The sequence below is a fragment of the Callospermophilus lateralis genome, chromosome 14 (genome assembly GCF_048772815.1).
Source record: "Callospermophilus lateralis isolate mCalLat2 chromosome 14, mCalLat2.hap1, whole genome shotgun sequence".
Classification (NCBI taxonomy): domain Eukaryota; kingdom Metazoa; phylum Chordata; class Mammalia; order Rodentia; family Sciuridae; genus Callospermophilus; species Callospermophilus lateralis.
The window spans coordinates 34,066,944-34,094,825 of record NC_135318.1 but is presented as its reverse complement, the minus strand read 5'-3'; the positions used below and the strand labels follow the sequence as shown (position 1 = coordinate 34,094,825).

The 27,882-nt window shown below is 35.8% G+C and overlaps 1 protein-coding gene across 1 annotated transcript in view; it reads left to right on the top strand.

The window, feature by feature from the left end:
- Thada (THADA armadillo repeat containing) overlaps positions 1-27,882 on the top strand; it is a 313,209-nt gene that overhangs the window by 49,632 nt on the left and 235,695 nt on the right. Inside the window, exons 22-24 of the mRNA XM_076833305.2 lie at positions 3,841-3,950; positions 20,917-21,049; positions 24,171-24,284. Coding sequence (XP_076689420.2) covers positions 3,841-3,950; positions 20,917-21,049; positions 24,171-24,284 — 357 coding nt within the window. The remainder of the gene's footprint in view (positions 1-3,840; positions 3,951-20,916; positions 21,050-24,170; positions 24,285-27,882) is intronic.

Here is a 27,882-nt window from a genome sequence, read left to right as displayed (position 1 = left end):
TGTCTATTATATTTATTGTATAGGTAAATGGTAAGTTTTAAAAAGTGAGTTTAAATTTGACTTTTGTTGGTGTTATATTCTAGATGAACATTTAGCATCCCTGATTTGTCTGGTGGTGAATTGTAGATGTCTGGAGACAAGCATGTAGCTGTGTTTCCCTATGGCAATTTACATGATATAAATACAAAAAGCGTATTAATTTGCCCACAGAAATAAGTTTATAAAAAGTTAGAAGCAGAATATGCTAAATTAAAAGATAGTCACTTGAATTTAATTTTATCTTATTTAAAAAAATTTTTTTAAAGTTTTATTTTAGTTGTAGGTGGACGCAATACCTTTTTTAAATTTGTGGTGCTGAGGATCTAACCCAGGGCCCCACACATGTGAGCCAAGTGCTCTACTGCTGAGCCCCAGCCCCAGCCCCAGCCCCAGCCCCTTGAATTTAATTAAAAAAAAAAAAAAAGAAAGAAATCATTTCCATTTGTTCTGCATTTTTAGCGTAATTCTTTTTAAAAAATCCTGAGATGTATTCTATTTATATAAAAATATTTTACAAATACATCATTCAGAAAGAAGGCATTTATGGATTTTTTTTTTTAAGCCAGGTGCGCTCTACCACTGAACTATTCTCCCTCCCCCCCTTTTTTTTGTATTTTGAGACAAGGTCTTGCTAAGTTGCTGAGGCTATTCTCAAACTTGAGAGACCCTCCTGCCTCAGCCTCCCAAGTGGCTGTGATTAGAGGTGTGTGCCATTACAAGATTTTATGACTTTAAATAGGAACTCAGTGGTACCTAATGAAAGGCAATTGAGTTGGAGTTTTCAGATAACTTTTTAATTAAAAATTAATTAAAAATTTTTTTTCTTCCTCTATTCTTACTTTTTAAGTGGTTTGAATAAAATTTGTTCTCCAGTCCTACTATCTGCTGGGAGATGTCTGGAGGGCCCTTCTATGTCTGCTCATAGACCACATTGCTCACTACTCCATCCCAGTAATTGGGTTCATCTCTTCCTTGCATCCCCATCATCCACTGTTTTATAGCATGAAACCTCTAGGTCATTCATTCAGGTCTGCTAGTCTTAGCCTTGTTTATGTTGCATCCATTTAGATAAAAAGACCTAGCTCAGTATCTAATAGGTGCTTAGAAAATGTTTATTCATTCATTTTAGCCTCCCAGCCTCTTCTCATGTCAATTATGCCTTTCCATTTTGGTTCACCCAAGTGTGTATATCCTGTTCAAGGTCTGGGCATGAAACCTTTCTAATTCTAGTGCAGAAGGATCTTTGATTTCTTAGAACTGGGTGCCTTTCCACATATTGATTTTTCTCTGCTAATCTGAACTGAAAGCCTACTGAAGACAGACATTTGTTTTTATCTTCTTTATCTACCCCAGCCATTAAGCTGCTAAGCATTTTGCAGGGTTCCAAAGAAGTACTTGTTGTCTGATTAACAGTAGTTTTATATATCCTACAAAAGCAAAAAATTCATAATAAGCTTGGTTATTATCTGTGTGTTTTTTTTGGGAGATGAAGAGCAGAATAAAATGAGGAAAGACTGTATTTCACCTTTGTCTTTAAAATGTCATTCTGATTTCTGAGGCCAGGATTAACTAAGGCAGAGGTCCAATCTTAAGACTGGTCACCCTGCTAAGGTCTTTATTATATGCCTTTTGATTTAGGTCCCTTTGGAGGAAGTTAGGATAAAGGAAGCAATGAAAGTGGAATTACTGCTTAAGGAGATTGCAAATCATTACTGAGTCCACAAAGAAGCACTTTTCTAATAATATTATGTTTTCATGAAGTATGTTTTGATATCTGTGACATTTTGGGAAACAGAATTAACTAAGAAAGAAAGAAACTATCTCTATGATTTCCTGTTTTAATTTTCTCTGATTTGAAACACCATAGAAATCTTTTATTTCTCTAATAATAGAAATGGTGGGTGTGATGAGTTAGCTAACTGGCGTTTCTTCTGGTCCCCATTTTGTAGGATTAGATATTGAGCTTCAGATCTATTTTGAGGATGGAATTTAGATTTAAGTCTTGATAATTTTGTTCAAAATATACTCTGCAATTACTGTTTTGAAGATGAAATAAGACCTATTTTGTGGCCTTTAGCCTCATATAATATGTGACCTTTAAAAATATTAAAGGAGTAACATTGAGATATGAGGTGAATCATTAGATGTTTATAGGAAAGCTTTAACTGAAGAACATGACATATTAATCTTTGGGATCTGAAAGTGTTAGAATTTTAAAAATTTAACTTTATACTGCTTTTCTGGATCTTTGTTGGCCTCGTTTCTGAGTCTTCTTTCTCTATTGACATCACTTCTTAGGTCATCATAATCAGGTAACACTATGAGCGTGGATACTTTCCCTCTGTTTAGAACCCTAGAAGGCTTATTAGATTATAGGTTATGGGCTTGGCAATTTATTCATTCTAACAGAACAACTTATGAGGTAATTTCTGTTACAATCCCTAGAGTGTAGATGAGGAAAGTGAGACGCTGCCTGTGGTCACTTTTTTACTCCTTGTGCCTCCTATCACCTCTGATACATGCAGAACACTAATCTTGTCACTCTGCTGAGATGAAGGCTGTTTCAGGGTAAGCAGATCAAAATATCCTGAGATGACTTGCCTTTCCACTCTACTGAGATCTGTGGAGATGTGGATCAAGAGATACCTGATAACAGCTTTGGTTCGGAGTTTTTTGCAAAACCTGGATTTTCTAAATACAGTAGCCACCAGATATAATGGTAGAAAGCCCAATCAGACTACCAGTTTAACATCATAAGAACCAAAGCCACAATCACAACTAATTGTCAGTTGTGTTTTCTTTAAATAATCATTTTAAAATTTGTTTGATTTTGCATGGGGAATAAGTGTGTTGGAAAGTGATTGGCAGGCATTGTAGCATATTCCATGATTCTGAATCACAGTGATAACTGTTGATTTTTTTAGGATATCCTTTGTACTAAATCTTGGGTTGCCATTAACAGTGTATCACTGGAAGGCAGTTATTGGGGGTGATTGTTTACTGAGTGTATTGTTTCAGTTTGGGAAGGTGAAAAAATTCTATAGTTGGATGATGTTTAGGGTTTGGTTATACAACATGTTCCTGACATGTACTTAATGCCACTGAATTGTAATTGAAATTAATAACTAATTAATAATTTAATTAACAATTAAAATGGTTAGTTTTGTTATGGATATAAGAAAGGGAAAAAAAAACTTTTATAGAAAGCATGATTATTTTATCCAGGCCTACGTATGTGAGTGTGTTGTTTGGTGTATTTTATATTGGTATTGAATGACAGGAGCACACTGTGACGTTTGTAACTCTGGCATAGGAAGGCAGTTCTAGTGTGGCACTTAAAGATGGCTGATTCTGGAGTCAGACTGCCTGGTTGTGTGTCCTGGCTCCACCACTTACTTGCCATGTGACCTTGGGTAAGCTACTTACCTTTTCTGGACTTCAGTTTCCCCATTGTGGAGTAGAGATAATAATTGTACTGGGGCTGGGGTTGTGGCTCAGTGATAGAATGCTCGCCTAGTGTGGGTGAGGCACTGGGTTCAATCCTCAGCATCATATGAAAATAAATAAATAGAAATAAAGGCATTGTGTCCACTAACAACTAAAAAAAATTTTTTAAAAATATATTTATTTCATGGAATGTGAGGATTAAATGAGATAATAATAAAAAATGCTTAAAACACCATCTGTCACACAGTAAGTGTTAAATGGATGGACATCTAGGGATAGGTTCTAAGTTACATTACTTATATACATATAAATGTAAGCATAAATTGAATATTTGTTTTTTATTTTTTTTTAAAGGTAAAAGAAATAGGAAATTACTTTAAACAACACCTTTTACAGTCCAGGCACAGAGGAGCATTTGAACTGGCTTACACTGGTTTTGTGAAACTAACTGAAATACTAAACAGGTAAAACAAATATCCTTTTGTGTAGGTTTTTAAAAGACTAAACGTATAAACCATGTGCTTGGAGTATAATTTAGTTTTGTCTTTTGATGTTGAAAAGAATAAAGACTTAGTTGGCTACAAAACTCTTGGAAGGAATGGTTTTCTTAGGTCTCATTGTGTGATTTACTGCAGATGATTGAGTGAAATGTCCATACCAAGTTGCTCTCTCATTGAAAGGTGATTTGAAGTTAACTCAAAGTTTTTGCTAAAAATAGCTTTGAAATTACTATTTCTTTTCATTGAACAAACTGAATGTTTTGTCTGTTTGAAAATTACTTGGCATTTGGAATAAAATAAGCTCTGGAGTTTTTTGCATTTGTATGTATTACAGACAGAGAAAAACACTTAAGGATTTTGTCTTTTTCTTCATAATTTTGTTTTATAGAAAATTAAAAGGAGCAAAAAGGAGAAAAGATTATTTCACATTACCTAGAAAAATACTTAGGCATATTTCATATGTTTAACCAAATGTGTATTTTTGACATAGGTGTTGGTAGTTTCATTCATTCATATAATAGATTTCCTCCAAAGAGCCTGTGAGGAAACCTTAAATTACTTAATGACTAAGTGTTCATGGCAAGTGTTCTCTAAATAAAAGGTAGTATTTTCCAGGAAAACATTTCTTTTGCCTGGAAACTTTTTGAAATGAAGCAGAGTTCTGCCAGCCTTGTAGCTTCAGCAAACATTTTATTTTGGGCTGTTAAGACATCTACTCCTTGAATATTTTAAAAACTTTTCTTTCACACTCCTGGTGAAAACATTTATAAAACATCTTGGCAGTTATGGGCTGTACAGAATATCTTTAAATAATCCTTTTAAAATGTCCCTGACATTAAACTGCTGATCTTGAAAATATTTTGTTATCTTTTAAACTTTTGTTTCCAGTGTAGATATGACTTATGAATATTTTTTCTCACAATGCAACATTTTCCATTCCTTTAAATCAGTTGACCAATACATATTGAATGTTAGCTGTGTGCTTGGTATTGTGTTTATTTTGGAGAATATACTACTTATTTATAAGACATGGTTTCTGTTAAGAGTTTATGGTTTCATTTGGGAAATAAGCAGGGATGAACTTTACAATGTTTAAAAAAGGTGTGCCTTGGGCACCAACTGGTTAGAACAGACACTGGATATAGGCATCCACCATCTCTCTGTGTGTATGGGTGTGTGCTGCTTGCACAGCAGCCTGGAACGTTAGACCAACATATTTGAATAAGATGAAACTGCCAAATTTTATATGAAATTGACGTTCTGTTGTAATGGCAGAGAGAGAAAACCATAAGAATAGGCTGGTAGGTCTTCATAGGAGATAGAATTTGTGCTCATGCTTGGGTAAGGTTTGAATGTATAGGAGAAGAAAGCAGGAAAAATTGTTCAGAGGCTAGAATCAGTATGGTTTATTGTTAGGTAACTAAGTCTTCTTGTAGTGCTGCTGCTGCTGCTGCTGCTACTGGGGTTAGTTATTAGCTAGATAGATTGAGGCCAAATTCTTATCAACCTTGAAAGTAAATTTGCTGTGTTAGGGATGGGGAGAGACATCAATTGTTTTTGATCTGAGTCGGATCATAGTGTCATAGACAAGAGAAACAATGATGGGATGTAACTTAAGCTCTTAGTTCTTGGTTTACCCATTCTGTTAATTGGTAGTGAACTGGTACAAAAGTTAACCTCCTTAGCTTCTTATCTCTTCATCTCTAAAATAAGAAAAAGAATATTTGCCCTCCTGAAAGATCTCTTTGGCTTTGGTTGTATGTAGCAAATAAAATAGATTTTATAAAAACTCTTCGTATTATATAATTTCCTACAAATGTGAGATTCTGTGCGATTTGTTTTGGTTGTGGGGCTGGTTGTATTAAAGTAGTTTTTGGTTGGAGGTGTTAGGTTAGATAGATTGTGATGACAGATAATAGTGAGGAGAGTCTGGATTCAGTTATAATGATATAGAACCAGGTGATTGGGTCTTATGTCAATGGCTGTGAGGGTGGAGACAAAGATGTGACATTTCAGTTAATTTATAATCTCAGGTAGTAATGGTTCCATATGACAGATGGAGTGATTAGAAGAAAACTCTGGACATATTTTATTACATTTTATGAATTTGTGTGCCAGGAATTAGGGCAGGGCTCAACTGGGTTCTTCTCCCCAGGATATTTGCTGAGTTCAATGGGTAGAATTTAGCTGGCAGATAAACTGTTTGGAAGGGATCTAAACACATTTCTTTGATGGGGACAGCAGGAAGATTGGGCCTAATTGGGACTATGTGTGACCTCTCACTCAGCATGGCAGTCTTTTTATTTTATTTTATTTTATTTTTTTTTCATCTTTCATACATTTGATTCAAGTGAGTTATGAACTTCCATTTTTACCCCAAATACAAATTGCAGAATCACATCAGTTACACATTCACAATGTTTACATAATGCCATATTAGTAACTGTTGTATTCTGCTGCCTTTCCTATCCCCTACTATCCCCCCTCCCCTCCCCTCCCATCTTCCCTCTCTACCTCATGGCAGTCTTGATGTAGCTGAATTCTTACGTGGCAGCAGGCTTTCCTCACAGAGAACAATCCAAGAGAACCAGGCAGAAGCTATCTGATCTTTTCTGACCTAGCGTTGGAATTCTCACAGAATTTTGGTTATTAGTAAGTCTCTAGATGAGGCTGGATTAATTTTCACCTTCTGATGGCAAAGTGGCAAGATCATGTTGTAGAAGAATGTATGGATAAGAGATACTGTGATAGCCATTCTTTGAAAAATGAATCTGCCGCTTGAACCATTGAATGTGGGTGATGGAGGTCATCAAGGAGTGATTGCTTCTCTGGTTTTAGTTTCTAGTGACTAGAAAAATGGGATTGATATTGCCCAAATTAAGGAAAAATTGGCTTTGTTCTCAAGGAATGAGGTAATTGGTTTGATAAAGATGAATATGTATGTTTGGTATGGATCAAGTGTGAGATAATGATGGCATATCCTGGTGGAAATATTTAAGTTACCAGTTGGAAATAGGGAATTCATTTAGCTGATGTAGCAAAAACAGAGATGTAGATTGTGAGTTGTTTCCATACGCATCATAGTTAGTAAGATGGAAGTTATTAGAGGAGAGCAAAAATGAGAAAAGAAGAGAGGACCAGGTACAGAGGCTCCTGAACTACTGTGTTGGTATAGTTGAAGACGTTCCAGATACAAGGAATGGAGAGACTAGGAAAGGCCCCTAATCTACTTCAAAGATCTCCCTCATGGCTGTCACTGGTGGCTTTTAACCCACCTGTTACGAATTCTTGGCTGTTGCTTCCAAACCATGTGCTTCTTTCTCTTTTTGGAGACGTTTCAAATCTGCCAAACAGAATGTTTTACATAGAACATCTTTATAGTATGTGTGACTTTCTTTTGTTTGGTTTTTATTTTTAAGAGAAAATTTTCTTTTGGACTCCTTTTGAAAGCTTTTTATAAGCTCTTTAGTTATGAAAAATTTGTTGAGGCATATAGTATTTTTCAAACTTGCTAAAAAGCATTCTGGGCGTTCATGAAAACCCACAGAAATGGAGGCCAGCTGCTGGCCAGCTCTTGAACTATAGCTGCGTCAAGGAAGGAAGCACTTAAAGAGATTAATGGGTACATGCCCAAAGAGGTAAACACGAGCTATGCCATTTAAACTGGTTTTTAATAGGATTATTTAAAATGTCTTCAAATGTAAACTGATCTCACTGTCATACAATCATCTAGGAATAAATAATGAGGGGCACTCTTTTTCTGGGAAATTTTTTGAAGTAATACTTGTGCACATAAGATACACAAACAATATGTTAAATTTTTATAATCTGATTTTCTTATGTAGTGATTTCTATTTAGAATTTGAAAAAAATCAAACTTTCTTTGAAAAACACAGTTACCTGTCATGCATAATTACCTGCCTAAACATTTGGTTGATTAATGGTTAACTACATTAAAATCATAACTCTAAATTGAAGTTTTGATAAAATTCACAATTGCTTATTTACTATATACGATAGTAAATTTCTTAGTATTTGAAGTTTTTCTTTCAACTGAAATGACCAGAATCCTACACTAGGGTGTAAAGTTGCAGAATCTAGTTTTCGTTTATCCAGCCATAAATTAAATACTTAATTATAAGTGGACAAAATTATTGACTGCAATTCTAAATCTAGAAGGGATGTTTGTGACTACTTGGCAATATCTTATTCTTTGTATATTTGAATTGCTCTGCTTATTGCACTTATTGCAATATTGATAGGGTTTATAAGATGGTTGCAGTGCAACCATTTTTCCATTGCCAGCTTAAAGATATAAATGCTGGCATTTAGCTGTTTTTGTCATAAAATACTTCTGCTGAGTCATGGAAATCAACACTTATGGCAGAAAGAAGTAATTTAAATATGTATTTAAACTTCATTAATCATAGTTATTATAATTCAATAGAAAGCCTTTTAATGAAAAATTGAAATATAATAGTAAAAAAACCCAATTTCTTTTACCTTTCTGGAGATAGAAAGACTATGTCTTTAAAGGAAATGCAATTGAATAAGAAATAAATGTTGAATGTTAATATATGAGAGTTTTGGAGGGAAAGTCATTCAACTCTGAATGAAAGAATATATAGTCTTGTCTAAAATTTAATCACTTTTTTTTTTAAGTACAAGTGTCAAAAGGATTCTTATTTTGCACTGGACATCCTGTGAATTTTGTTTGATTATTAATAAATAAAGAATAACTAAGTTAAGAGTCACTTTGGGGAGCCATATGAATTCTTCATAGAAGAACAGTCCTGTTGCTACTCTGAAATGGATTAAAACGATCTGGGGAAAAGCAGAATGTCTTAATATTCACCATCTAAATCATTATGTCTTTGGTTTATGATCTGTTAATGACTCTTTAATTTTTATTTTTAAGTCTGCTCCTATAGTGGAGTCAAATATTATCTTTTTTCTGGAAATTTGTACACTGGTTTTCAAAGTCCTCATAAAAATCCTGTGTCATTTCAGCCACAGCAGAGGGACGTATTCTCAGTGAAAAATCTCTATCCTAGTTTTTTAGAACTTAATTTTTTTCTCCTTGATCTCAGGGAAGTTGTATTAAGAGAACAACTATCTGTATGTTCTTCTTCCAACCACTTTTAATGGCCCTCTGGTTGCTAATTCAGTTTAGATGTTGTCCTTGTTACTGTTGTGTGTGTCTGTAACTGAGACTTTGGATTCACCCTTGAGGTTTTAGCCTGTAGTAGACCTTGGCTGTGGGGCTGTGGTGAGGAGGCTAAGATGGCCCCTGCTGATGATGTAGCTTTCTCACTGGGTCTCATTTGGACAAATCAGTTTCCGGGCTTAAGTTTCTCCATGCTTCAGGGTTCTGTTCCCTTTTAAAAACAAGCTGTACACACACACAGCCTTCCTGCACACATCTGTCAGCGTTTAGTTTAATTGAAATAATAAACATGAACCTTGAAATAATAAACACGGTACTTGACCAAAGAATAAATGGAGTTGGAGAATTTAGCTTATGAAATAATTGGAGATTGGAAAAATTTCTAAATTAGGAAAAATAACCATGCTGAAATAGTTTAAGGAAATAATAACATTTCTCAGTTAACAATTCATAAGTGATATAACTAATTGGAAGTATCAAAAAATAGCTGTGTTGCCACCTAGGTGGATGGATGAAGCCATCAGAAAGCCACTTTGTAGTCAGAGAATCTGATTTATTAGCATAGAATAATCTAATGACCAATTAGGGGAGTATACAGCACATGTAATTTGATTTTGGTCTGCGGGTTTTATTCTTATCTTAGAATACTTATCCACTACGAGTGAGATAGCTCTGTGGATAGAAGTTGGACTAATCTGTTTATAGAATAATAATTTGCTTCAGTGATCTGCTGAAGACAACTCAAAGGCCTGCGCACTGGCTCCTGCCCTGTGTGTTTCTGTAGGGGCTCAGGCCATAGCACTTGGCATAGGAAAACAGCATTTTTTCCTGTCAGCATTCTCCTCCCCCACCCCAATTTTTGGACCCTTCTTGATTTTGATGAGGAGAATTAGTGGTTCTGATTGTCTCCCACCTGCATGAAAGAATTTGGAGCTATGAATTTGAGTGAGTTGATGTATCTATTGGCTTGTTAACAAGTAGAAACATTTACCCTCACTGGGATTCTGTTTCAGCTCACCATGAGAGAAGCGAGTTGGGCTGTGTAAGCTTCCTTTGGGCATTCTGCTCATTGCACAGTGCTGTTTTCCAGTTTCCACTTGGGAAAGTCTGGGGATTTGGGGTGTGTAAGATTGTGGGAAGCTGGATACATTTTAGAAAGCTTCTTTTAGAACTGGTAAACTGATCTCATAGAAATGTTTTGTACAATAATATTAATGTACAAAACACATGGTATTAGTGAGTTGTTAATGACAAAGCTTAGAGCACTGGGAAGAAGCTTACCATTTTCTCTGTGGCAAAAGACACAGCATGTGTTGTATTAGTTTGAAAGGACAGTCAAATAGAAGAGCCTTCAGACAGAGAGGATGTCTGCCCTTTTAGCAGAGAGGCAGTCACTAACAAAAGCAGGATTTTGGAATTCCCCAGGACTGTGGTTGGTGACTGCATAGAGCTGGCAAGGGTCCAAGGGCTGCTTCTTTACTCAGGAACCTTTCCCTTTTCCTTACTGACCCCTGGGTGTGTGATGAAGAACCAAAACAAACAAGAAGGGTTTTTTGCATTGTTCTTGGGATTCTTGCCTGTTTTTACCTCTCAGTTCCTTCATTATCATAAACACCAGCAACACTAGAGCTTTGCAGTCACTTCCTTTTAAAGTCATCTTTCCTTGCTTGGAGTACACAGAAGGTTCATTAACTGGCCTCAACTCTAGATGAGGGATATTGCATTTTGTTTTATTTTATTTTATTTTATGTTATGATGTTTTATTTTTTGGTACCAAGGCTTTAACACAGAGGCACTTAACTACGGAGCCATATCCCCAGCCCTTTTTATTTTATGTATTTTTAATTTAGAGACAGGGTCTCACTTAATTGCTTAGGGCCTTGCTGAATTGCTAGGGCTGGCTTTGAACTTGTGATCCTCCTGCCTCAGCCTCCTGAGAAAATGCACACCTGGTATGGTAGTGTATTCTTAAAGGCATAGTGACTTGTCACCATTGAGAAGTCTTAAAATCCAGCCCCCCTTTTCCACACCTGGCTTTTCAGTTTTGTACCTACCAGGGGGCACAGCTAATGTGCAGCAACTGTACCAGTGCTAGTTGGGCCTTAATAACCCCATTTAAGAGAAGGAACATCTATTGTGTGCCAGATATTGTGTTAGATCAACTCCTTTGACAGTTACTCTGAACCTGGAGATAATTAATAGGGTATAAATTTAGGGACAAAGGCTTATGTGGGGCCATGATAAAGATAGTTGGGTGATATTCTCATCAGGAGCTTTGGGCACTTGTATATTTTAGGGTCATTGCCTTCAGTAGGTCAGGGAATCGCATCTTGTTGGAGTTTTAAAGCATTTCTTTAGTGATTTTATTTCATTTTTAAACATTGAGAAGTGAAGTGATTTGTTCATAGTCACATAAGTAGGTGATAGAACTAGTACTAAAATCAAATATTTTTCTGGAATTTTCTTAGAGATTAGCAATTTAACAAAAGTTAATTGATAAGCTGCTTTATATACAGGATTGTGCCAGGTGGGCAATATAGAGGGTAAGAGTACTGGTAAAACATAGACCTTGATCTTAGAGGAACTTCTAGCCTAGCATTTTAAACTTGGGAATTAGATAAGTGAGCTAGAGAATTTATAGACTCAGACAAAGGTCCACTTGTTGAGCTATTCCAGGTGATGGGGAAAATCATTAATGCTAATAACCAAAAAGCAAGGCAAGAAAAAAAGTGCTCGATGGGAGGCAGAATGGCGCTTTAGACGCATCATTTGGTGTTGGGGTGCTGCCTAGAAGGAGGACAGACGATTGGAAATACCAGTCAGGAAATTGGGAGAGGAGTCAGAGTTGGAGATATGGTGACCTGAGACTCCCCCAGTTTTTTCGTACTGAAGTACAGTGTCCAGGAAAGCCCCCAGTCCCAGGCAAAAAGAAAGTTGGTTACTCTGACTGGAATTATGTATTTGAAAGACAAACAAGAAGTAGAAGAAGCCATGAGCATGGAAGGAGGTCTCCTAAAGAGGCTTAAGACAGAAGGGAAAAAGTTATAACCTTGGATTAATGTTTTATCTATTGCTAAAACTTGAAATATTGGTTTGCAACATAGTTTTTACCTCACTAACAACTGTACAACACTTTTTATGAACCTGAACTATCCTTGGTTTTGAGCCCTATACTTGGTTTTGTTTTGGATTCTGGGGAAAAAAACACAAAAAGAATATCTTTTGGGGCAACATTTAGACTAATAATGTTCATTTTGATAGGCTACTTGGAGATTTCAGTAGAAAATTTCATCCTGATGTGAATGCCATCCCCTTGGGATGTAGAGATTTGCTGAATGTGTTTATGCTTGATTTAGGAAGCTAAGCAGCTGACTCCGTCACTGAAGAACACGTGTTTCTGCTTTCTTCTCTAGTTACCGTAGCCTCTTTATTTGTCAGCCTGCTTATTAGAATGGCATACTCAAGGCAGTTGGTCGATCATAGACCATTCATTTATTTATTCAAAAATATTTCTTGAGTTCTCTGTTAGATGCCAGGCCCCATTGTAGATGCTGGTAATAGAGAAATGAACAGAAAAGTGTATGTTTTTATTTTGAAGGACACGCAATAGTCACAAGAAACTATCAGATTGCAATGGTATTTTGGCGTGATAAAGGTTTGGTGGCAAGATAAAGCTTTTCTTCTTGTACTAAAGTACCATTCTGAGTAATGAGAAGCAGCAACTTTCTGGGGAAGAACTTTTCAAACAATGGGAGCAGCTAGGCAAAAGTGCTTTGCGTATTTAAAGAACAGAATGGGATGAGGTGAAGAAGAATAAGGTTGTCCAGATGTGCAGGGCTTTGTGAGCCACTGTAAGTAGTTTGGATTTTGTGCTCCCTGGAAATTATTTTTCTTTTTTAAATATTCCACATGGGTGGAAAATTAAAAGGTATCTTGGGAGCTGTACAAACAATAATGTTGTGGATTCTCATAAGTACCTTTGAGATTATGAACAAATAAAGTATGTATGTGTGTTACAGAATTGCCTATAATGAATGGGAAGGAATTGGATTGGATAATGAGAAATTTTGTTAATGTATAAAATAAATGCAGATAAAGTTAGCACTGGTCCTTTCTAAGCTGTTCATATCTTGTTCCTGACTCTTTGCCTGCCTATTCTTAAACTTGAGATCATTTGCTTTGGTATCATTGGGAGATTGTGTGTGTGTGTGTGTGTGTGTGTGTGTGTGTGTGTGTGTTGCTGGGGATTGAACCCCAGGGCCTTGTAAATACTAGGTGAGTATTCGAACACTGAGCTATATCCCCAGCTTTAGTACATGATTTTAGACACATAGACTATTTAAAGCAAGTAGCTCATGAAAGCAAAGATATCTTTTTACATAGAAGATAATTTTTCTCTTCTAAATCTATAAGATGTACTGCTACAAGTGTTAGGGTGTAGAAAGGCACCCTCCGACATAGTTCAAAATCAATAATCTGCATTTTTTTTATGGTACAGGCAGATAAAAGCTTTGCTTTTATCTTGGACTTAGGGCAAATGTTTGAGAAAATTAAAATTCTGCATGACAACATTAATATGATATGAGTTTGGAGGTGATTCTGACATTATCAGATTATCTTTCCATTTACTTTTTCTGAAAGATTCTTTTTAAAAATGTATAGATACGTGTTTTTCAGTTTTTTATGATTTCATCTGTAGGGAAGAAAATAACTCTTAGATCTTTACCAATTATCCTCCCCTTGGTTATCTGTGTATCATTTACTCTGAATGTATTATGAAGTGTTTTAACAATCTAAAAGAGTGCTATCGTGAGTAGCCAGTCTTAGAGTTTGTTATTGTTGAAATTATTGTTTTCATTCAGATGATGCTGTTGATGACTGATGATATTGAGTTTGAGTAAATATGTATCCTTTACTTCATATCAAGGATAGGGACAAATTCTTGTTCTGTCCCCAGAACTTTCCTTGGCATAACTCAGAATTATTTAAATGGTTGGTAAATGAAAAATAAGGAATCTTTGTAAGTAAACATTTATTAATAATCAGCAAATAAATAGCTGTTTTGTTGATTTTTATTTTTCTTGACATAGTAGAAAGCCTTTAGTGATGACAGCATGGTAAGCAAACGATTTGGTAAACAGAGGTATAAGCACATCTTTGCCTTTACTCAGATAAGGTTACACATGATTAATTTCCTAGCAATTGAGTCTTGGTACATTTCTGGGAAATTGCTTCATATATTAGCTTTAAATGTACTTCATGTTTCAATGTGAAATTAGTTGCTTTGTGTTTGTAGGTGAGATAATTCCTTTAGGCCACCATGAATCATTCAGTTAATAAAAGAAAGCAGTTTATTAACAGAAATGCATTTCCCAGTTCCCCAGGGGTATTGGAGTACCTCCAAAATGAATGAGACACAGTTCATTTCATGCCAGTCACAAGTGGGTTATCCACCAAGAAGATTTTCTGTAAGATACTCTAATTCTCTTGGTAACTTTCCATCTATATCACCGAGTTAATTTAGAACCATTTTAACCCCACCCTGATAGATGTTCAAAGATTGAAAACAGTCTGAAAGACAACCTAAATAAAACAAGGTTAGGAAGATAATTTCTTAAAAGTAATATTTTCTGATAATACATCCCAAAGCCACATGAAAATGCTTCCTGATTTATATGCTGCTCAGCATTTTTATTCTATTGCTCTGTTTCTAGGGCATAGGATTGTGCAACATAGGTACTAGGTGCATCATAGATCATTTTTTTAAAATGAAAGAATAAAATCCATTGAAGCAAATAATAGAGAGTTGATGGTATCTTTATCACAAGACAGATAAGCCAGAAGTATAACTGAGCATTTATAATAGGTTCCTTGAAGTCATGCCTTCTTGCTAAGCAAGAGCTTTGGTGTCAGTCTCCATTTTAATTCTCTTTCTGCCACTTATTCACTCTATACCATTGGGCAAATATTTAACATCCCTCCATCAATTTAGATTTTAAATTTTTTACCCAATTTATAAAAATGGATGTGAAATAGTTGAACATGCTGGAAGGTCTAGTGAAAACTGTCATCTAGAGTTTATGGCCACCTTGTCAGTCTCTGGAGGAAGAATATTCAGGACAGAGAGATGTCAGGTGCAAAAGTCCTGAGAGGTATGGACTTAGGGTATTTAAGGAATATCAGGTAAATATGACTGAAGTGGCGTGCATCAGGGAAGGAGTTGTCGATGAGATCAGAGAGGTAATGGGAACTAGACATTGTGTAAGGACTTGGCTGCTCCTTTGAGTAAAATGGAGAGCCAGGGAAGGGTTTGTGAATAGAAGAGTGAACATTGTGGTAGAGACTGAACATTTAGTTGGTTTGCATCTGATTCTTAAATAGAAGTTATCCCTTCATTTATCTTAGGAGTGTACTCAACACAGTTATTTGAAAGCCTCTATCAGACTGCTTCATAAAATCATTTTCATAGGGAGTGAATTTATGTTCTAATTACTGGATTTTAAGATTGTCTTAATATGAAATTTATTTCTGTAATCTGAATTTTGGTTTGCTGCTGTGATGGGAAGGCTTTTGGTTTGTTTACTTATTTTTCTCTTGGGAGCTTGTTTCTCTATCTAAGAAACTATATTAGATGGTGGCATTTTGCTCACCTATCCCTGTTTCCAGTTTGTTCCCCAGTGATACGGGGGATACCACAGATCAAGTCAGAGTTAGTAGCCAGCCTGATCCAGGGTCTTCTGGTGCCCACGACTTTCCTCGGCTGCAGCCCCAGGCAGCTTTGGCAGTAACCCTTTTTCAGTGTCCTTTCATGAGAGAGGATGCCACTGAAATTCTCTGTTTCCCAGGAGAAAGGCAAGTTACACCATGAAAATGGACTTTGTGGCCACCACTGCTGCTTGTAAACCTGTCACCCAGCAAGCCTCTGGCATCAACACACTCAATGCTTTGTGTTTTCATTCAGTGTTACCCAGATGATTATCTTGTTTTCCAGCTCATCTGGTTTTAGTGTTTCTATTTGTATATTTTGGGTATTTATTACTAGGATGTGTTGTGTGTGTGGGGAGTGTCTTGTTAAAATGGAAACAAACTAACTTTTCAGTCTTTATCACAAATTCCATTGAAACTCTTTAGAACTTGCATTTTTCATTATCAGATATCATATTTTTAGAAAACAACTGTTAAGAAGAACTTATTAAACATTTTACAAGAATCAAGTCATTAAACCCTTCCACCATCCTCATTTTGATAGAAGAGGAAAGTGAGAAGTGGAGAGGTTTAGTAACTTACCTGGTTCACATAGATGTTAGGTGACAGAGAAAGGATCTAAACCTGATAACTTGACTCTAGGGTTGCTATTCCTAACCATCGTGATACATATTCTCTCATCTGTCAGTTGGGAAAAATAATAAGTTTCTCACAGATTTGTTGTTTGTAATAATGAAGTAAGATCAGATATGAAAAAACCTGGTGTTGACCAGATGTGTCATAATAGAATTTAATAAATGTTTTTCTTTTCTTTGTAGCAGGCAATATAGTTCTAGTGTTTCATAAAATATAGTAGGTTTCATTTTAGTGAAAAACATGGGGAGTCCTGTTGTTGAACCAAATTCTCCTGTATGGCTAGGAGGATGAGGGCCTGGCCTGGAAGAGTTATAGAGCTAGAAAGAAAGGAACAGAAAAATAGGATCCAATGGCAGAGTCCAAATTGGAAACCAAACAATTCAAGGATTCTGCAGAAAAGCTCATTTGAATCTGGGGAATTCCAGAGCAGAACAAGAAAGTCTGGACTAGATAGTAAGAAGTAGTGCCTTGAGCATTTCCCAGAATTCCTGAGGTTCCTAGTTTTCAGTAGTGGGCAAGGAAGGCTCTTTCTGAGGGCACTTTGCCAGCTATGACCTTGTAAAACATTCTTCTGACTTTTGTTTTCAAAGTCCCCAAATTAGCAAGGAGCATTTGGTGCTTAGTGCACAATACTCAAGGGAATAAAGGGCCTGGCCAAATGTTTACACTTAAAATAGCCAGGAATCTAAATCAGGGCCTTGCCTTTGAGGCCTTGACTTTCACTATTCTTACACAACCTTCAAAATGTAGCTCAGATTCCATCCCTTCTAGGATACTATACACCTTATGCTAAGGAATTGCTGTAGATAAATTAGAAGGGTATAGAAAGAAAAGGTTCTTGTGAGATGCAGTTTATTTGGAGAAAGTTTTATCAATTTGGATGAAGAGGGATATTTGTAGAGAGCAAAAACAAATGCTTGAAATATGGCACATCCCAACATTGTGTTGTATGTTAGCATGGAAACCATCAAAGAGAACAACCTTACTAGAATCTTACTTCAGTCTATGTAGGAACTGAAAAAGCTGAGGTTTGATTTAAGGAAAAGGACTGAGTTCATATCATTGGTGATCTTTCAGACTAGGAGAATTTCATGAAGTTGGAAGAGGAGTTAAATAGATCAAGATTGGTTAAGAGTCAAGAGCCATTGTAAGTTCATGCAAAGGAGAGAGATGCATGGTGAGACAGCCCAATCTGAACTCAGAACTGCCTGCTTTCTAGAACCTCTGTATACCAGGCAGGCAGGCCCAGGAGTGACTCATTGAACATGTTGAGGATCATCACTGAACTAGGATTTGATGTACTCTTATTTCAGTGCACTGAACAGAAGCAAAGGAAGTAGGAAAGTACCCCTCATCTGGTGCTGTTCCCTTTTCCCTTAGTTTTTCCTACATAGTGAATCCCATGCAAGACGTCACCTTAGATGACAGTATTACCCGTACTCCAGTTAGCCCTGTGTTGGGGAAGAAAACACATGTAAATGAAATCCATTGATAATATTAGATCAGTAGTTTTTATCTATCACCTGTATAACTCCAGGTTTTTCTCAGGTGGTGAGATCACCAAAAATGACTTATGCGTTAATTCTCTTTCTTTCTTTTCCTTGCCCACTCATTATGGACTAAATTAGTCCAAATGCACTATTTTTTTTTTTTTTGACAGTAAAGAAGGAACAAAATAAAGCAGTTATATAATCTACAACTTTATCATTAGAACAAATAATTGCTTGGAGGCATTTGGATTTCAGTGTTTTAAAAAAATATTTATGTTTTAGTTGTAGTTGGACACAATACCTTTATTTTATTTATTTATACGTGGTACTGTAGATCGAACCCAGGGTCTCGCATGCGCTAGGCGAACGCTCTGCCACTGAGCCACAACCCCAGCCCTGGATTTCAGTTTTTGATTGAGCCATGGTTTGAGGATTATACCAACTTGGCAATGTTAGTAATAAACTAAATAAGTTATTCCATGAAGCATAATTTTAAAAATATACAAAATCCAGTAGTTTATAATTTAATTTCAATCCTCAAAAATGTAAAAAGTATGAACATGTTTTAATAATGAAAAAGTTCAGACATGTATATGTGTATATCCTACAAACATAAGTTTAAAGGAGAGAGACTAATAGAATGAATTGCCTTTGTTCATCACCCAAATTCATTGGCTATCAAAGGTTTGCCATATGTGGCTTTGTCTGTTCCTTTGCATTGTGGTTTGCTGAAGCATTTTAAAGTTCATCACAATTTGTGATTTGCACTCCTACACATTCCAGCATGCACCTCTAAAATTACTTACACTTTCACATTCATACTGCCATTGGCACATCTTAAAAATAATTCCTTGGTGTCATCTCATATCTGGAACTTATATAAATTTCCTCTATTTCTTGGCAGTATCTTTTTTTTTTTTTTACACTTGATTTGTTTAACTCAGGATCTGAAGAGGGTTCACATTGCATTAAGTTCTGTGTCTTTGAATCTGATTTAATTCAGTGGTTCAGATTTTTAGAGAGCTGGTTTTGATGGCTGAGGTGGATGGATTTCAGTGTTTTTAAAAAAATTCTGTGAGAAACAGGATTGACATGATAGCTTTTAATCCATGCTAACGTGAAGGAAACCTTTTAAATCACAGAGTCTGAGTAGGGGGTTTTGATTATAATGCTATGGCCGAAGTATTTTTGAAGTCCCTGTCAAATTTTTTAAAGTGACTCTTTTAAAGTAGTATTGTTTATATATAATCTGTTCTATGTGAAACATATGCCTGAATTTAAGCTGCTGTTTGGAATGTGTGTTAGACAGTTTTTCTTCACTGTGACCAAAATACTCTATAAGAATAACTTAGGTTCCATGGTTTCAGTTAGTCCTTGGTTGGCCGACTCCATTGCTCTGAGCCTGAGGTGAGGTGAATATCATGGTGGAAGGGAATGGTGGAGGAAAGCTGCTCAATTCATGGTGGCAAGAAATTAGAGAGAACATGTAAGGAGCCCCCGGACAAAATGTAATTCCCAAATGTAACGCCCCTAGTGACCTAATTCCTCAAGCCTTGCCCCACCTTCCTCTAGTTGCCACCCAGTAATCCATTCAGATTATTAAGCCATCAGATGTACTAATCTACTGATTAGGTTACAGCTTTCATAAACTAATTGAATCACTTCACTTCCAAACATTCCTACATTAACACATGAGCTGTTTGGGGAATACCTCATATCCAAACCATAATATTCTGCCCTTGACCAACAAAAACTCATATTGCATCTTATGGTTCAGAATGCATTCAGTCTATCTCCAAGAGCAAATGATTAGTCAGAAACTGAAGTTATTGCTGGCCATGGTGGCACATGCCTGTAATCGTAGTGACTTGGGAGGCTGAGGTAGAAGGATTGCAAATTCAAGGCCAGCCTCGTCAATTTAGCAAGGCCCTAAGCAACTTAGTAATATGCTGTCTCAAAAGAAAAATTAAAAAGAGTTGGGGATGTGACTCAGTGGTAAAGTACTCTGGGCTCATCCCTAATACCAGGAATAACAAAAACACAAAAAGAAAAAAAAAAATAGGAACTGAAATAATCTATTGTAGAATAAGGGGGAAAAAAAAATCCCAAACGTGTTTCTAATTCTCAATACAAATCGGAAGCCCGTCATATTTCTGTAGATTGTTTTCCTCAATTTAAAAAAGAGTATATTTTTCTGACTTTTATATGTTTATTTTCACATATTAATTGCAGTTATGTGTAGGTATTATACTTCTAAGAAAATTGTGTCTACCTATCACTGAATATGCTATTTCTTTAGATTAATGTTATATAATCTGATAGGGTATATGTTTAAAAATTACAAAAAATGATCTTAAGTACTCTAGGAAAACAGTAAAAGGGCAGAAACCCACTGATATAACGTTCAAATAACCTCAAAATGTTCTTGCCTCTTCCCAGATAGCTTTGATTCTTAGTGTACCACAGGTTCTGTTGAAAATTTTATTTGTGGTAAGCCACATTTTGAGAGAGTTGAAAACAGAATTTAAAACATGTTTACTTTGCGTGTAATCTCTATAAAAATAGAACATAAATTACAGTAAACTGTAATTATATTCTTTGTTGGAAATCTTGAGTCTTACGTTAACCTTCTCTTGAACATTATGAATATGGAGGCAAGACTGTATTAAAGCTTAGTTTGCAGATAAGACACTTGATTGGTACATAGTAGTTCTAAGATGTGGAATCTTCAATAGCTTCAAATCCTAAGACCAATAGTAAAGAAGAGAGTAAATGAACAGTACAAGGGAGGCATTTTTTAAATAGCATCCCTTCTGCCCCCAATGCAAAGATATTTATTATTTTCTAACAGGGTTAATATATAGGACTAATTTGCACTTTTTATCTCTTGGTACCTGATAATTCCAAATGTTTGCTCATATGTACTTTTCAGGTGCCCTAATGTGAGTTTGCAAAAACTGCCAGAACAGTGGTTATGGAATGTTTTGGAGGAAATCAAAAGCAGCGATCCTTCATCTAAACTCTGTGCTACAAGGCGCAGTGCTGGAATTCCCTTCTACATACAGGTATGTATCTATAGGACCACAGCTGGCTGTTTGTTTTTTGATAGTGTATTCTAACCTCCTTGACTACACTGAGTGAGCTTATTGCATAAGGGACATTTCTGTCTCCTTAGCACCATAGCATTTATGGCTTTGTTTTAATGTGTGGACAGTGTGTTCTGTGACAGCTCTTTCTTGGAATGAACCCTCCAAGAGGTCAATCTTGTAATATAAACAGAAGGTGGTATAGATTTCCGCCTGTGGATTAAGTAGACAGACATCACTGTGGCACATGCATTGCTCACTTCCAGGAAGTATGTGTTGCCCCACCTTCCAAATTGCAAAAGAATAGTTTTCCTCTCTTTTCAGGACCCTCAAGACTTTCTATAGGCAACCAATGTTAATAGGTTTTCTTGAATTCTTCCATGAAATGACTGACCATAAGGTGATCATAATCCTAATAGTAGCTAACATTTATTAATGGTTATTTCCTGTGCATTTCCTCATGTAATCTTTCCCCAAACCCTATGAGATAGCTACTGTTATCATTCTGTATGTTCTAGGTGAAGAAACTGGGACATAGGAGTGTTAAGTGACTTGCCGAAGGCCACTGAGATAGTAAGAACTCAAAAACAAAACGAAAAACACCCCAAAACGTGAGCCCAGACCACTTGACTCCTTATCCCCTCTGGATACAAAAATGTCTGTGTGCACACAGTTCCTGAATGCAGAGGAAAACATACTAGAGCCACTGTTGGCTCTGTGTTCTTTTTCACAATACTTTAAAGGTTGCTGCATATCAGAATACCCACGGTTTATTTTTAATGCCTCAGTCTGACCCATTTTGAATCTGTGTGGTTCTTTTGACTGTATCTCTTTCCTACTCCCTGTATTTATGCATCATTTATCTATTTCAGGACAAATGTTAAGGTGACAGTGAGGTCATGCTGCATATTGTGCTTTGTACTTTTTCTTTCTGTGGTTTTCAACTAGTATGAAGTATTGATCTTGGTGACAGAGCACTGAGCAGGTGTACCTTTTTACTCCAGCCTCAGTAAAAGTGCCATGACTTTGCCCAGTACTTTGGGGGAAAAAAGCTGTGGTTCCAAGAAGATATTTTGGTAATTGAGTGTAGCTTTCTTTTTTTTTTTTTTAGTTGAGTGAAGTCTAAATTATTAGAAAAATATATTCAAAGATACTCTATTTCTCTCAGCAGGACTTACCAGTAACATTATATTCTTTGTTCTGATGAAAACTTCTGCCTAGTGTTAGCTATGGAGAAAAACTACCTGCTTAATTTATAAGTTTACTTTTGTTTAGATAGATATAAAATTTTTGATAGTTATTAAAATAATATATATGTTTTCTGAGCATAAGTGTACTGTGAGAAATTTCTTTTAAACTTGTTTTGTGGTTGTCTCTCCCTCTGGAGATAGCCCACATTCTCCCTGGAATGTGTATTTTTTGCTTTATCCGCAAAGCTTCTCACTCTTTTTTAAAATATTTATTTATTTTCTTAGTTGTATTTGAACACAATATCTCTATTTTATTTATTTATGTGGTGCTGAGGATCGAACCCAGGGTCTTTCACGTGTGAGGCGAGCTGAACTGCTGAGCCACAACCCCAGCCCAAAGCTTCTCACTCTTGAGTTAGCCTGCATTCTCTCTTGAATATGTTTCTGCTTTCCCAAATAACCTCTTCCTGTGTCTCTGACTGATGTGTGCTGCAATTCTTTTCTTCATGTGTAAGTGCCAAGGACCTCACTTGTCTTGGTCAAAGTCCCTCTCTCAGGGATCTCCTCCAATAATAGGTTCAAATCAGGGTGTCCCCCTCTGTTCTAGAGTTTCAGGGCTGAGGGTGTAGCTTAGTGGTAGAGTGCTTACCTAACATGGCCAAGGTCCTGGGTTTCATCCTCATCACTCCCAAAAATTAAAATAAAAATAAACTTGCATATTTTAGATTTTCCTCTTTTCCGGCTTATAAATGCTTAGAAAATGTTGATTAGCTTAAAACTTTTGCTCTGGGGAGCCAGAGGCTACATAATTTAAGAAAAGTAGATTATGGAAGAAGGGAATCTGAGAAGATTACTAAGTGATATTTCTTTAATAGCTTTGGGGAGATATAATTCACTTATGATACGATTCGTACATTTCAAGTGTGAGTTAATGATTTTTAGTATATTTGCAGAACTGTAAACCATTAGCCCAATCTAATTTTAGAATATCACCTGAAAAGACCTCCAAACCCATTAGCAGTTGCTCCCCATTTCCCTCTACCGCTGCTGCTCCTAGCCCTAGGCAACCACTAATCTACCTTCTGTCTCAACAGATTGGTCTGTTCTGGACATTTCATGTAAATGGAATCATACAATATGACATCTTTGTGTCTGGCTTCTTTCAGTTAGCATTATGTTTCAAGGTTTATCTGTGTTGTCACATGGATCAGCACTTCATTCCTTTTTACTGCCTCAAGTGGATTGATATTCCTTTTTTATGTTTCTTGGATTTTGGTGAAGTGTTTGTTACAAAGTGAATAAGCAGCTCCTGCAAAATTCAAATATGAGATCCCTTTGGAATTCGCAGTGTTCCTTCTTGTCCCAGGGAGTTTCAAATACAATGATTTGATTAGTCTTCCAGGAATAGAGTCTTCTATGAAAAATTAAGAAGTTGATCAATCTCTAGGAAGCCTCAAATTCCTTACAAGAACTCTAACCCAGAGGGTTTATTGTTTTGTTGTTGAATCAACCGAAGAGAATTTTTTTTTGGATAAATTTGTTACCCAAAGTGACTTGCTTATTGTATCTGATGCCACCTAATTGTGGCTCTTAAGGACTGGAGTAGTTAGAAAGAGCTGGGTGTGCTGTAATCCCAGTGACTTGGAGGAAGCTGAGGCAGGAGGATCACACTTTCAAGGCCAGCCTGGGCAATTTAGTAAGACCCTGTCTCAGAATAAATAAAAAGATCTGGGCCTGCAGCTTTGGGTAAAATGCCCCTGGGTTCTAACCCAGTACTGGGGGAAAAAAATAGCTGTATGTTTTTAAGAGAATTTTGAATATGGGAATTGATTATTGATGTACGAAAGCAAGAAATTGCTGTATGTAAAATAAGAGCTCATTAATAGCTGCATTTTAATTTTTTTTAATAGGCATTGTTGGCATCTGAACCGAAGAAAGGCAAAATGGATTTGTTGAAAATAACAATGAAAGAATTAATCTCCTTGGCTGGGCCTGCTTGTGACTCACAAAGCACAGTTCCTCAGGTAATAATGAAAATAAATAAACCCTGCTAAAATCTTTGCTACATATTTATTTTCTAAAAGTATCTGGTAAAAATAAAGAACTCTAAAAGATCAGGCATTTAAAGTTTGGATTTTGTTTTCCTGTCTTTCCTGTCCATAAAATAAGCTGTTACTTTAGTTGATATGTAGGTCAAAATATTTTTAGCCTGTTGTGGTGTCACGGGCCTGTGATCTTCAGCAACTCGGGAGGCTGAGGCAGGAGGAACGCAAGTTTGAGGCCAGCCGAGGCTGTTTAGTGAGACCCTATCTCAAAGTTAGAAAGAAAAACAAAACAAAACGAAACAGGGCTGGGAATGTAGCTCATGATAGAGGGCCCCTGGCTTAATCTCTAGTACTATTAAAAAATCCAAACCAAACCAAACAAACAACAACAACAACAAAAAACTATTTTTAAACTCTGGTGTAAACATAGAACTGATAAAAGATATTTTATAAAATTACTATTGCATCTACAAATTGGAAAGTGGATATACAATTACTTTAGAATTCATGTTTGTTTCTTTGAGTTAATGTACATTTTGAAACTAAGTAGTTGAGTCTTTCCCTAAAATGTAGTATCTGACTTTTTAATTTTAACTAATATTTTACCCTTTTTAGTCACTTCCTCTGTGTCTGAACTTGTGTTAAACATTCTTCACAACTCCACTGCAATGCTAGGTAGTAATTTGTAATTCTTGACCCTTGTAATCTACACTTTCTTAGTAAATGCTTCAAAGTTGGATGTTTCTACTCAACTGCAGGAGGCCCATGCTCAGTCAGGGAATATAATGAGAGCTAAAGTTTATGATCAAGTACAGCCAGTTTTTATGTTTTTATTTTAGAACCCGTGGGAGGTGTTAAAAAGAAGCCATGGGTCAGAATGTAGTTGGGCTAGGGGAAAAATACAGTGTTTATTAATATGTGGTACATAGTGACCAATGACTGTAAGATACTTTGTTTAAAAATTTAACGTGTTAATTAAGACCTTTCAAAAATTATCATTTCAAGATGTTTTCCAATGAAATATGAAAAATATAATTGTTTATACTTTCTTATACTATCATTTTAAAAATTCCTAGTTTTGTAAGAACATCTAAAAATAAAGGGGTTTAAATGTGGCATATACACAATGAAATTCTACTCAGCATTCAAAAAGAACAAAACCATGGCATTTGCAGGTAAATGGATGGTGTTGGAGAAGATAATGCTAAGTGAAGTCAGCCAGTCCCCAAAAAACAAATACCAAATGTTTTCTCTGATATAAGGAGGTTGACTCATAGTGGGATTGGGAGGGAGAGCATGGGAGGAATAGATGAATTCTAGATAGGGAAGAGGGGTGGGAGGGAAAGGGATGGGGCAGGGGATTAGCAAGGATGGTAGAATATGATGGACATCATTATATAAAGTACATGTATGAAGACTTGAATTGGGTGTCAACATACTTTATATACAAACAGAGATATTAAAAATTGTGGTATATATGTGTATTAAGAATTATAACACACACACACAAAAAGAATAGCATTACCTTAGATTAGGTAGAGGGAAGTGAAAGAAGGGGAAGACAGAGGATGTGGGGATAAGAAAGATAGTGGAATGAAACAGACATTATTACTGTATGTATATATGTGACTGTATGACCAATGTGATTCTACAATATGTATACTCAGAAAAATGAGAAATTATATCCCATCTATGTATGATATATCAAAGTATATAAGTGCATTCTACTGTTGAGTATGACTAATTAAAACAAAGTATTTTTAAAAAGTATATAACATAATTAGAGGAAAATTTAAAAAAAAGGGGGTTTTCCTTTAAGTTGTTCTGTATGATTATTGCTGTCCTCTATTTCAAGGTGATTAATGGCAGTTTAATTGTTTTTAGGAAATTAGTGAAATTTTAAAATTTAGTCTGTGATTTGTCTTCTAGGCTTTAGTTGATAATTTTCTTTCTTTCTCCCCTCCCATGGCTTATTTATTATTTTTACTATGTATTTCCAAACTATGTCAGCATAAAATAAACTTTTTTATGCTGTGAATAATGGACATCTATGAAACCAATTCAGTATAAGAAATTAAATATTACAGATACAGTTGCAGGGCTGGGGATATAACTCAATGGTAGAGCACTTGCCTACTGGGTTCTATTCCCAGTACCAAAAAAATAAAACAAAAATTAAAAAAAATTTTTACAAGCATATACGTCGATTTCTCCCCATCTCATTCCCTTTTCTTCCCTTTCAGTTGTGATCACTGACCCAAATTAGTATTTATCATTTCCATGCATTTTTGCTAGATTGTTAAAATCTTTTACCCAAATGGCATTATCTACACATCTTTTTTATAGTTTGGGTTTTTACAGTCAACATTATTTTTTAACATTAGTAAATTTCACTTCATTTTCATTCCTGAAAAGTGTTTTAGCATCTTATTCCAATTCATACCTTCTTTGAATGGACACTATTTGCATTGTTTCCAGTTTTCTTCTATTATAAACCAAGTGCAAACATTCTTTTGTTTCTCCTTACACATAGTGTGTTGCCACAGGTTGTGTACCTAGAATTAGAATTGCAGGGTTATAGGATATGTACGTATTCAACTTCGATGCTGTCATTGTCACCAAAGTGTTTGATGGAATTTACATTCCTACCCACAAGGTATGAGAATTTCTGTTGCTTACCAGCACCTTGGTATTATTAGACCTTTACAGTTTTTACTTTTCTGTATGAAATGGTGTTTACTAGTTTTGTTTTACGTTTCTTTGATTATTCGTTAGCTTTAACATCTTTTCATATACTTAACTAATCTTGTGAATTCTGTGAATTACCTGTTCCAGAGATTTTGCCTACTTTTAATTATTTGCCATCTTTTGTAATACTTGTTGTTTTAAATATTTTTATTAGTTATTGATGGACCTTTATTTATTTATTTGCTTATACGTGGTGCTGAGAATTGAACCCAGTGCCTCACACATACTAGACGAGCACTCTACCATTGAGCCACAACCCCAGCCTTACTGGATTGCCCAGGTTATCTCTAAACTCCTAGGCTCAAACCATCCTCCTGCCTCAGCCTCCTGAATTGCTGGAACTATAGGCACGTGCCCCTGCACCTGGCTTAAATATCATTTTTCAAAAAAAAAAATATTAAGGAAGATGTATAAATAGAGAAATAAGCCATATCATTGTCATTCTTGCAGGGGTGGGGGGGGCAAGGTTCAGGGGAATAGAATCCAAGGCCCCATTGCATGCTAGGAAGCCACTCTCTTGACCTACATTCCCATACCTCATGGAAGATTCAATATCAAAAAAAGAAGTTATTTTCCCTAAGAAGCCAATTTTTCACTTTAAATTCCAACAAAAATTCCAAGAGGACATTTTGTTGAACTTAACAAAGTGATTCCAAAATTTAGATGGAAATGTAATGGGATGAATATAGTCAAGTTAATTCTGGGGGAAAAAATGAGATTCATCCTATATGATATTATAAGTTATTATAAAGTATAGTAATTAAAATCATCAGTTTAGTCCAGTGATAGACCAGCAGATCAATGAAATGGACAGAAACAATTGTCTGTG